At 40.4% G+C, this 12,781-nt stretch overlaps 1 protein-coding gene across 3 annotated transcripts in view; it reads right to left on the reverse strand.

Annotated features, from left to right (window-relative positions):
- Positions 1-25: 25 nt before the first annotated feature.
- Positions 26-12,781, reverse strand: part of RASGEF1B (RasGEF domain family member 1B) — a 540,242-nt gene continuing 527,486 nt past the window's right edge. For all 3 annotated transcript variants that reach the window (XM_006778195.2, XM_015557664.1, XM_006778194.1), the window contains 5 exons: positions 12,325-12,420; positions 7,233-7,328; positions 6,646-6,769; positions 5,221-5,293; positions 26-1,394 (listed from right to left, as the gene is read on the reverse strand). In XM_006778195.2, the coding sequence (XP_006778258.2) occupies positions 1,370-1,394; positions 5,221-5,293; positions 6,646-6,769; positions 7,233-7,328; positions 12,325-12,420 (414 nt within the window). In that variant the 3' untranslated portion in view covers positions 26-1,369. The remainder of the gene's footprint in view (positions 1,395-5,220; positions 5,294-6,645; positions 6,770-7,232; positions 7,329-12,324; positions 12,421-12,781) is intronic.

The following is a 12,781-nucleotide window of genomic DNA, read 5'->3' on the forward strand; positions in this document are numbered from 1 at the left end:
GCCATAGAAGAAAAGACGCCACCAGTCCAGCTGCAGAGTATGAACTATATTGATGATGCTAAAGGGAGAGCTTGGAGACATGGCAGGTCTGCTGGGATGGCGTGCAGCACACACACATGCTGTTTTCTGAAACCACGTCATTAAGATTTTCAAATACACCTCTGTTTTGAGCACGATGTTTTGTTTTGTTCATTAGCACGGTTTACTACTCTACAGCTTCTCCTAGAGTAAAGTACAATGCCTTTTTGCAGAGCAACTACAGACTTACTGAGATGTGTAACAAGGTGAACGATTTTCACAGTTAGGTTGACCTTTGAGTTAACAGCAAGATGTTTTTCATTTGCTTTGTGCACGGCTGTAGTGGGGGCGGGGGTGGCATGGGGGTGGTAACCTTTCCAACTTATTCTTTGTTCACATGTTTAGTCACCGACAGCCTCCAAAAGGCAATGAAAAATAACTGTCTGTTAAAAAAATTAAGTGGTAATTAGGCCTGGGTTTTTCCAAGACCCTTAAAGTCAGATAATTTAAATATACAAGAGAAAAAAAAAATATGAGTCATGGAAAACTAAGTAACAAAAAAACTACTGAAAAATACATCTGTGCAACACAGTGGTCAGCTGTAAACAGCTCAGAGGGGTAAAGGAAACAAAAACGCTTTCTAGAACATGAAGCTGTCCAATGACAAACTCTGCTTTTTCTTTTTCCTAGTGGCTATTTTCCTACCACAGTGTTGAGCTTCATTATTATATTAAATAACTTATGTGGGTAAAAAGGAGTTTGCTAACCAGCAGCCAACTCAAAACTTTGTCGGAAGAGGGAGGAGAGGAATTCACAACACAGCACACACTAAGGGAAACGAAGTCCACAGCCAGCTTTCCACAAGTCTTCCTCTCCTGGCCATTCACCGAGCTGAAGTTTGGGATCGAATGGGAGGGATTTTTCCTCTCCCTCCTCCATTTAAGTTAACAAAGAAACATGGGCTTCCTAAGAGCCAGCGCTCAGCTGGACAAGTCCCATTAGCAGCAAATGTTCAACCAATAATAAAAACACACACAAAAGAAAGCTCCATCCAGGTGCAGAGCTGTGAGTCACATGGAAATTCCAGGAGATGAGTCATGTGCAGAGCTGGGATCTTCAGAGGATTCTTTCTCGAGTGTCTTCAGTGCACATTTCAGTCTCACAAGATCCAAGTCAGTCTGTCAGCTGTGGGGAACGAGTTCCCCGTCTGCTCTCCAGAGTCTGTTCTTCAAGGTCCCTTACAAATCAAGGCTTGCGGGGACTTCCTGACTGTTTGCAGTCCCAGGTGCCCGACAACCAAGGCCAGCCTCTCAATGACGGCGTGACGCAGCGGCAGCCAGCATCCCGTTTGTTAAACTCTGCCTAGAAGGCTCGACCTGAGGAATAAAGAAGACAATATAAGAACAAATGTGTCAGGGTTATTTGAAATAGGATTAAAACGCCTTGCCTAACACTAGTTGCATTTTTCCTGTGTTTTAAGTTTGTTGGTTGTTGTTGTTGTTTTTTACATATTTTAAAAAAGGAAGAAAAAAATATTATGTTGTCCTATTTTGGGGGAGAACTGCTAGTCACTTAAATATATATTAATGGATATGGCAAAAACTTTGTTTACAGATAAGTCTATATCTTGAGTGGCTTTATATTAAAACAACAATAAAGCTCAGCCAGGGTGGCTCAGTGGTTGAGCATCCACCTATGAACCAGGAGGTCACAGTTTGATTCCCAGTCAGGGCACATGCCCGGATTGTGGGCTCGATCCCCAGTGTGGGGTGTCCAGGAGGCAGCTGATCAGTGATTCTCTCTCATCATTGATGTTTCTCTCTCTCTCTCCTTGATGTTTCTATCTCTCTATCCCCCCTCACCTTTCTCTGAAATCAATGAAAATATATTAACAACAACAACAAAAAGTCATTAATGATAAAAAGCTTTTAGATACGTACTGGTCTTATCACCAATGGGTTAATTTAGGAAACATAAACATCCTCACATTCCATGCCCATCAGGGCTTCTAAATGGCAAGTGACAAGAAATGTGTTTGCCCTCAGAGGTGTGTTTGTCATTGTCACTGCTAAACTTTAGTGTCTGAGTGAATGGCTCTCAGGCCAGCAGGAAAAGTGTCTATTTAAAAATATCTTACTGCCTTCAAAGCCAACGTAAATACAAGCTTTCAGGTGAGTAATTAGTCTTAGTATCCACTTAACATATGTGGCTTTGCAAATGATCACAACCTACTTTCTTTTCTTTATCCTCTCTGTGGGTGCTGTGCCTGGCCCACACCTGCAGGGGCCGGATCTCAGTCCTCAGCCCCGCAGGCAGGGCTGTCCAGCCTGAGGGATGACCCTGCGCTGCCCTTATGGGGCTCACTGAGTAGGAAAAAGAAGGACATGCACTGAAAAACAGCACGGGGTCTGACAGGAGAGGAAGATAGCCATAGAATTCATGAGCTTAGGAGAGAGCTGGGCCAGGGAGTGGGAGGCCTTACAGCGGGGCATTAAAATTGGACAGGATGGCGGAAGAGACAGAGTTCATGCCTTAAACCCAGACACAAAGAAGAGTTTGTTCTTCAAGGTTCCTTACAAACCATTTTAATATGAAAACTAATCTTTTATACCAATAATACATCTCTACTGGGTTTATATACTTATTCCCCTCATATGCCATTCAATCTATTTGTGCCACTTCTTCCAGAAGCATTATTACTGAGCACTTCTGAGTAGGGTACAATGGTGGATGAATTTACGCCAGTACAGTGCAACCTCTCATTCACTTCACATTTCCAAATTCTCTACTAAATTTTAGGATCACATTTCAACGAATCAAGTGTTAACTGTTGTTCTGTACTGTGTGTATAGTACATACAAATATGGGAAGAAATTACATCATTCAATATTTAGCTTTCACTATCAACCGTTTTACTAACAAAACTTACTGCCTTCAAAGCCAATATAAATACAAGTTTTCAGGTAGAGTACTTAGTCTTAGTATCCACTTAACATATGTGACTTTGCAAATTATCACAATGAACTATACTCAATAGGAATATGGCATAAAATAATAACAGTACCATAGAATAACAACTAGACAAGCGTGTGGCACATCTGGATTATTTCATTATGTCTGGACTTCATAGGTAATGCAGATAACATTTATATATAGTGAACTCAGTTGCATAACAATTTTTTAAAAATCTATAAGAAAAGTAACAATAGTTAGGTTGTACTCAGGGGTCGTACCAACATAATGTTTTTTAAAAACAGAAAGGAGGATTAAAAAAAGAAATATGGAAGGCAAATTTTATCTAATAAGGATAATTTAAAAAAGGAATTCCCAAATCTTTTATCCAGCAAGATGCGTACTCTGAAGCTCATGTTTTACACATGAATGATATTTAAGAGTGTAGGTAATATCATTTAATACCAGCATAAAGAAATAAATGATTTTCAGTAAATGTGCCATTAGCAGGCATAAAACTTCATAAAAGTAGAACCAGGCATCAGCCCAGCAAGCTGTAGATTCTCATGATTCCAGGTGTTGGCCATACCATCTTCATGTCTGTGTCTGGGGAAAAAAGCATCTCCAGTCCTCTACCTTCACCCCAATTTGTGCTATGTATAATAAGTTCAGTGCCAATGTACCTCAGCCTCCTCAGTGAGAAGTACAAGGAAGGCCTAAATTGTCCACTGAAACAAACAAAATTGCACAAAGCCAAATACATCTTAGATATGTGCCCTGGTTCATGAAACCTAGTCTAACATCATTTAATGAAGGCTCGCAAATGACTGTAGGAAGAAGAGAGAATGTGCTTGTCAACCCTAGTATAAAAAGGTATACACTCCCAGAGTATCTTAGAAGAAAAACAAATATTGCAATTTTGATTATATTATTACTAGAGACTCAGTGCATGAATGCGTGCACTAGTGGGGTCCCTCAGCCTGGCCTGTGGGGTTGAGCCGAAACCTGCTCTTTGACATCCCCTGAGGGGTCCCGGATTGCGAGAGGGTGCAGGCCAGGCTGAGGGACCCCGCCGGTGCATGATCGGGGCTGGGGAGGGACACAGGAGGGTGGCCTGCGGGGAGGAACCGTGGGAGGGCTCCAAGGTGTGTCCGGCCCATCTCACTCAGTCCCAATCGGCCAGACCCCAGCAGCAAGCTAACCTACCAGTCAGAGCGTCTGCCCCCTGGTGGTCAGTGCACATCATAGGGAGTGGTTGAGCGGCCTTAGCATATCATTAGCATATTATACTTTGATTGGTTGAATGGACAACCAGACACTTAGCATATTAGGCTTTTATTATATAGGATATCCTGGGATGTTACTGCCTATTTTTTTTATTGTTGTTAATCCTCACCCAAGGATATTTTTTCATTGATTTTTAGGGAGAGTGGAAAAGAGAGGGAAAGACAGAGAGAGAAACATCAATGTGAGAGAAACACATCGATTGGTTGCCTCCTGAATGAGCCCTGACCAGTGCCGGGCCCGGGGAGGAACTTGCAACCAAGGTACATGACCTTGACCAGAATCAAAGCCGGGACCCTTTGGTACACAGGCTGACACTCTATCTGCTGAGCCAAACCAGCTAGGGTGCTATTGCCTATTAAAGTATCTCAAATGGTTAAAATATAAATTTACCTATCCTAGTTTTGTTTGAAACTACATTTATTTGAAAATACTAATTGATTAACACAATTTTTAAACTTGAAAAGATGCTGGGTTATGTTTAAAATTCCAACTTTCTCTCTCTCAAACCAAAGTGGGGACCAAGATCCAGTCGGTATATGACCCACTCAAATTTACTGAACCAACTGGCACTTAGGTTTCTTTTATCTCAGGTCTAATTAAATAGTGTAAGGACTATTCAGAAATATATTCTGAACTTCTTATCTTACAGACAAAGACAATGAGTCACTGTTCTTTTACCACACCAAGGAGTAATTTCAGTTCCTCATTCCGTAAAATAATGGGAGATAGAAAAAAAAAACAGACACCATGCATATCTGCCAATATATATTAAAAAAGAAAGACAATAAGACTGAATGATGGCAATGAGGATTTTAAGCCACAAAAATTCAGTTAATAAGAGGCAAGACACAGAGGATGTGGAACACACACACAAGGGACTTCATGCAGAAAGCATGCGGCTTTCTTCAGGGAAGGCAACATCTCCTTTAAATGTGTGCAGCAATAAAAAGCAATGAGACCCACCTTAAAGACTTCCATCTGTCTTTCTCTATATGATTTTCAGGTCCTTCACTCTCATAGGAAGCCAAGTACAGAGCTACAATCAACCAAAAGTAAGAACGCATTAACACTGGATCTTTCTCCTGATAGATTATCCACCACCACCCATCCCCTGTTCAACCTGAGCCAAACGCTCTAGCAAACACATTCCTCAGCACACCAGCTGTGACTAAGAATGGGCATAGTTTTATTAAGAACATAACATCACTTTGCCTCGGATTGACCATCTCAACAAAAACTGAAGGGCCTCTGGGCCAAAGTGGAACTTAACTATGAGACAATTTATGAGGCCAAACAATAGGTTTACAAATACAAGCCATGGAGCTATTATACACTCACATTTATGTTCTTTACAAAGGGGATGGAAAGAGGATCTACTCCTGGTAGCCTTCATCTTTTTAAAATAACACTTAGGTCAGTGGTTCTCAACCTTCTGGCCCTTTAAATACAGTTCCTCATGTTGTGACCCAACCATAAAATTATTTTTGTTGCTACTTCATAACTGTAATGTTGCTACTGTTATGAATCGTAATGTAAATATCTGATATGCAGGATGGTCTTAGGCGACCCCTGTGAAAGGGTCGTTCGACCGCCAAAGGGGTCGTGACCCACAGGTTGAGAACCGCTGACTTAGGTAATAAGCCTGATTTTCAAGGCTAATTTTCCATCCTCCTAATATACTTTTATTATTTATTTTTAAATTGAAAAGCATTTTCAACCAAAGATTTAAAAGCTTGTTATCAATCTTATTTAGAGGTTTAAAATGATCAAGTTCCCTCCAGAGTGATAATATTTATTCAAAATATTCTTTAGGCATTATCATGAACACTATGCATCTACCATAGGATATTATCAGTAAATAGATGCTACTGATTTCTGTAATATTAGGATAGAAAAAAAAATAAATAGACTAAATCCACAAGTCCTTTATAAACCTTAGCTCTCCTTTGGCCAATTTTTTCTGTATATCTACCTCAAATTCCCTAAAGATTACCTGCTACTTTTTCAAACAGCAGGGGGTAGCAATGAACTATTTGTTTGTTTACTCAAATTAACTTGAATATCAATATATCACAAAACATCTTTCTCCAATGAAGCAAGCCCAAACAAGGGGGGAAAAATCCTTTGAAAACTCTTTATTGATGCCCAAACCTCTGCAGATCTCATATTAGAATGTTTAAACCCAGAAACATACTCTTTATGGGTGAATATTAAGTGAGTGTGTGGAAAATATGTTAGGGATAAATACTATGGTTTTCTGTGCTTTTAAAGACTGAATAGATCAGAAGACAGGCCTCATACTATATGAAGGACCAGCATTTATACACTAATTTCCCAACAACAGGGTCTGGGGACATGGATGGCAGCTCAGCTGAATGGCCTACTCACAGTCTTCACTGAAGACTGGTACTGTGAGCAGATACTGCAAGATCTTCCGGTCCCTCTCAAATGGACATTCCACTTGTTTCCACGTCATGAATTCACTCACTTGTTTGGCCAGTTCCCAAAATTTCTAGAAAAGAATCAATTAAAGAATTTAAAAGCAGTCATCACAAAATATAAGCTTCGAAGAGCCAATTCCATTTAATGTTTTTCTCTGGCTTCTAATTTTCTGGACTACATCATTTTCTTAATTTAATAAAAATTAGGTCTAGGTATCTGCTAGGTATTCAGGGATGGGGAATCTTCCTTTTTGCCAAGGGTCATTTGGATATGTATAATACCATTCCTGGGCCATATAAAATTATCAACTTAAAAATCAGCCTGCTATATATGGTCAAACATTTAATTAACTCACCCCTAATGCCTTGGTAGGGCCAGACCAAATGATTTTTTGGGTCTTATAAGGCCTGAGGGCTGAATGTTACCCACCCCTAGTACAGGTAACCATTCATTCAATGTTTAGAACTTCAGAATCAGCTTCGGTTGCCTGGCCTGGGGTGCAATGCTCTCTCTGCTCAGATTTGTACACTTACCTCAAAGTTGACGTGGCCATTTGGAAGGCGGTTGGCACAGCCCTCATTGAGGAAGTAAATATCTTTGATTAAAAGACTGAAGAATGGTATCACAATCTAAAGAAAACAAAAGAGATTCTGGTTTGTTTTGGGCAAGTAAACTTTTTGCCTCTCATCAAATAATACAAGAAATTAATGAACAACATTAACTCTGGATTAAATAAAAGGCTGGGGTGAATTAAGATACAGTGTTTTGTCTACCTCCCATGACAGCAGTTTACTCCCTTACATAATTTTGCTGAAGACACAAATGCTCTTAATAACCAAACCACAGTAAAGACGAGTAGCATTGGAAAGTGGATGGCTTCGTTATTCCCCCAGTTTTCCTATTTTTCTCAATGCAATAGCATATAAAAACACCTGACCATTCTAACTATAATCAAGAATAAAATATCTACAATAACTCTTGCTTTTAATTTAGCAAATTTTATTAATAGAATACCTGTCATTGCAGGTACCAAGATTTCAAGAGGTATGACCTCCCTTCCTGCTAGAATCTGAATCTGTTACATCATTTAGATTCTACATTTTGGATGAATTTTTTCAGATGAACACTTCATTTTACTCTAGAAGACATTGCTCAAGGTGATGTAAGTGCTCAGGGTTTTTGGTATTAGTTAATACAAACTTCCTACTGAGTAAACCTGGCCTTCGAATGAACAGAACAAGTTCGCACCTGTTCTCACGGGAAATCACTGAAGAAGTACCTTGCACAATATGTTGTGAGATGAGCCCAAGTGAAGGAGGAATATAAATGTGCACATTAAAATTAATGGTTACTTAAAAAACACTGAGCCTTTTTTAGTAAGACTTGCCTGCCTCTCATCTTTAGTTTGATGAGTAGTATTTAATTAACTAACTTAAAGTAATAATCATCTCTAAGAGTGCCCTAAATCCTATCACGCCCCTAATGAAGGAAGAACAAAGCTCAGGCACAGTAATTTCCACTTTCCCTCAAATGCCAACATGATTTTAAAGATTCTAAAACTGCAACGATGCAAATAGTGCTCCACACACAAATTGTGGGCCTATGTTGTTTACCCAAGAGCAAGTTTTTTAAGTTTCCCTAAGCTTATGATTCATGGGATACACCTATACTAAATGAATGGGAGGTCTGCAAAACATACATTTTGGCTCAGACCCCAAAATATTAAATATCAATTTCCACTCCTAGAGAGAAATTCAGATTTCCCCCTAAAGTCATTACCCAACTTTGATTATTTTTTCTTTCATTGATCTCTGAAAATTCACTGTTTCAAAGTGAATCTCGGTTCTGGCAGCCTCTTTGAATATACTGTTAATCATCTGCTATTGTCTGTGGTGGAAATCTCTTACACTGAATTATTCAAGATCCTCCTCTTCTTTCAAATGTTACTGTTTCTGTTAATTTTAGAATTAAACAGGCACAGTACCAATGATAAAAGCACAGCTGAACCTCGTTTCTTGGAAAGACCACTTGTGACTAGGAAGCACTGGTCTTGGGACTCTGCCAAGTATCAATTTAAAATCTGGCTCCACAATTTACTGGCAACATGAGGCAGGGGTCTGCACATTGTGGCCCGTGGCCTGGCCCCAGCCCACCACCTGTTTGGGGATAGCCTAAGAGATGCTTGGTTTACAGTTTTAAATGGCTGGAAAAATATCAAATGAATAATATTTCATGAGCATGAAAATGATACGAAATTCCAATTACAGTAGCCATAGAGCTTTACTGGAGAACAACCACGCTCATTCATCCACACGCCTGTGCCTGCTTTTGTGCTACTATGTCAGAGTTGAGTAGCTGCAACAGAAAAGGTACAGCCCACAAAGCCTAAAATATTTATAATCTGCTCCTTAATGGAAAACATTTACCAACCCCTGGTAAAGCCTAACATACTAAGAAAGCCTAGTGTCCTCACCTTAAAATGAAAACAGCAGCAACTACCTCCTTGAGTTGTGGTGAGGATTAAATTAAATAATACAGGTGTGACTTCACTGAAGCACTCCCAAAAAACCAATGGGCCCCATACAAAGGGACAGATACATTACTGACGCACTTAAAAGATACTAAGAATACATCATCATAAGGCAGCTGCCGGGAAATGAAGCTCTATTATAATTGAGGCGCAATATTTACACGGTGTGACCGCTTTTGAGCGCGAACTCTATTTCTGTGCTCTATTCTGCAGTGCTGGGCTGTGAGAGGCAGGGGGTGCTGACAATTTATGTCTCATGGTGATAGCTAAACTTTTCATAAGTTCATGTCATGTGCCTCTTGTTGGGTGGCCAAGGCTATACCTATGTAGTTTTTGCATTCATGCCTGTATGATGCTCCACTACTGACTGAATCACTCTTCCAGAAAATCTATATAATAAAAGCCTAAGCGATCATTTCAGCAGAACAAGAACCACCGGTCGCTATGATGCACACTGACTACCAGGGGGCAGGCACTCAATGCAGGAGCTGCCCACTAGTGGTCAGTGTGCTCCCATAGGGGGAGCATTGCTCAGCCAGAAGCCGGGCTTACAGCTGGCAAGCGCAGTGGTGGGAGCCTCTCCTGACTCTGTGGCAGCACTGAGGAGCAGGGAGCTGAGCGGTAAGGAGCAACGAGCAGGCAGGCGGTAAGGAGCGAGGGCTCCAGGACTGCAAGAGGGTGCAGGCTGGGCTTAGGGATCACCCGCCCCCCCCCCACACCCCCGCACGAATTTCATGCATTGGGCCTCTAGTAGAAATATAAGTAATCTTCCTCAAGATACTTCCCTGCTCTGTTCCTTAGGCCCATCTGCAAGAAAAAGTCTTCTTTAACTTCTCATTCACTCATAGATAGTTCCCTTCAGCTCTCTCTTCCCTATCTACTAAATCCAACATAGGAAAAGTCAGGCGAGTCCAAGGCCTTTGAATTTCCCTGAGCTTAGGTGAATGCACGGTTACTAACAGGAGTGAGCAAAAGTCTGGTTTCTAGGAGGTTTTGCCAATGATGCCTTTCATGGGAGAAAGTCTCAAAAAATAATGTCTTGCAATTCCCTCTCAAAATGTGCTCAATTAAGAGATCCAGCCACTATGCCTTAAAGGCATAATCAATTCCACACCTAGAAATGAAGGCTATTGAGCATGAACAAGTTCCCAGGAACACAAGGAGAATGGCCAAAGGAGTTATAACCATACAAGCGAATCAAGAATGGTTAAAAACCTGAAGACAAATGTTCCCACAGGAAAACTACAACAACAACAAATCGGAAGGACATTGAAGGTCCCTGTGTGGAAGACAGATTTGATTTGTTCTATAATGTGGTGTTAGATCTGCCACCTTGGCCGCATAAACTCGAGATCTGAAAGAATACTAAAGATTCTAGTACTCTAATCATGTGACCAGGAAGGTTTTAAAATGGCATGAGAGTTCACCCTCACTTCAAAAAAGAAAAAGAATCCCAAGTCTCTTGAATAAAAGATGGATTTTATCTAGAAATGTTTATATCCACAGCCTTTGAGACCAACTGTGAAAGAGAAACAGCGTGTGTGCTTTTTAATGGTGGTGATTTCATTTGTTTTATGAATTAGAGAATACAATTCACATGCTCACACAGAACTGGTTTTAAAAAAAACAACAAAACTAAGCATTTATTAAATTACGTAAAAGGTAAATACTTTGGTGGAGGTGTTCTTTTTTCCCTAGAAAAAGCTATTAGAGGCTCACAAGTACACTATTTAATGAAAATTATTCTGGCCACTGCCACAGCTCCCTGCTAAGAGAGCTGATTCTGTGGCTGCCTCACTGAGGTGGAGCCCACCAAGCCCTCAGTGAGGGCCCTGCAGACATGCAGAGGGAGCCCTGCGTCCAATATGCAGAGGCTCAGAGGCAAGTGAGAAGCTGCAGACAGCCTCCAACACATCCTCACACTTCAGGGTGCTGGGACATTCCTATGCACGTGCTCATTTTCGAAAGTTTGGAAAACTTCTGATTAGCTCGCTTCTCAATCTAGTCACAGGAGTACGGGGATTTGGGCAGGTAAAATTGAAAAGCGGGTGAACTCCATGGGGCTAATTTAGAGAAGTGAATTCTGCTTCATCCTTCCTCTGACCTGATTTGTTTAAAGAAAAGTTAATGCATTTATAAAACCTCTCAAACATGATCAGAACTGCTATTTCAGATTTTGTGGAGACTCAATTTAGCCTTCTTAAAATAGGGAGTTATTTTTGCCTTTGTTTTTATTTTAGATCACGGAGGCTGAAGCTTTCTGGGGGGAAGCCCTGAAGTATTTTTTACCTTTATTTTCTTCTATTAGTTGAAGATATAATTTAAGTTAAAAGACAGAATCTATACAGAAAATAACTTTTGTCAAGCAACCTTCATCAGCCTTTTCCCACAAGCAGGTCTCTACTCCTCCAATAACATGATATCCAAATGTCCAACCAGCTAATCCTTCCCAGGAAAGGAAATACAACACTGAAATGTGCCAAGAAAGGACCCTCAGGGTACAGGATAGCATGCCACTGTTTAAGGGCAGGGTAGATACAGTCACAATAATTAATTTCTCAAAAACATCATTCTGTACTTTTTCTGCCACCCACATATCCGATGAGTAATAGCAAGCCAAATGCTACAGCCACTAACCTACTTTCTGAAAATAAATGACTTAACCATGGGAGGTAAGCCGATTCTTTTAAAAGAAAAGGTTATAGTAAGTTAGCTACCTTGAGCAGAGCTTAAACATGCATTTCCCATTCAATCAAATTACTCTCTAATACTATAAATCATCTTAACAGATGACTTAATGTATTGCTTGAAATGCAACTAAGACACATTATAAAATAATCATTGAAATAACGCAATAATAACACGGGTAATATACATTTGCAAAATTCTACACCAAGTTACCCTTTCTCCTCCCACAGCCTGCCTTTCCCTTAGCCCCCCCTCCCCTTCCCTATGCAGCGAGCAATACAATTTCCACAGGGTATCAACCTTCTTAGATTTGAACAGGTAAAAGCAGCTCAGCCTAACAGTTCACACTGCATTTCAGTGCAATACATGGCAACTCTACCATGACTAGAATGCCTGTAAACACATACCTTCTCTCTGCTACTGTGAGCAGTTAAAGACCTTTGCGCTGCCCCACGGAGAGCCGTTCGATAATTATAGAAATTACTGGAAGGGTCCATCTGATGCTATGGGCAAGAGAGAGAAGAGTGTAAGCTATTTACGTCTCACCTGCAGAAAGTTTACGAGATCATCCTTTTTAACTCTACACAAAAAAAATCCAAAATAACTAGGGAACTCCTTAAGAATGTCATTTACCTCTCTTATGCACACATAGGCATGAAACACAGAAGAATACAAAGGTTTTCTTTCCTTCCTGAGGTTTGGTTTATTTATACAAGCGCTACGTCAGCTTCGATAATGTTAAACCCAGACCAAATTCTTTCCAGGTGAACTGCTGAGATTAGACTTCAAACTGATAACGGAGTCAAACACCAACCTCAGTTTCATTTGAAGGTTAATGTGTCAGTTGATGGTTAGCCATCATAC

Source organism: Myotis davidii, unplaced genomic scaffold (genome assembly GCF_000327345.1).
Source record: "Myotis davidii unplaced genomic scaffold, ASM32734v1 scaffold449, whole genome shotgun sequence".
Classification (NCBI taxonomy): Eukaryota; Metazoa; Chordata; class Mammalia; order Chiroptera; family Vespertilionidae; genus Myotis; species Myotis davidii.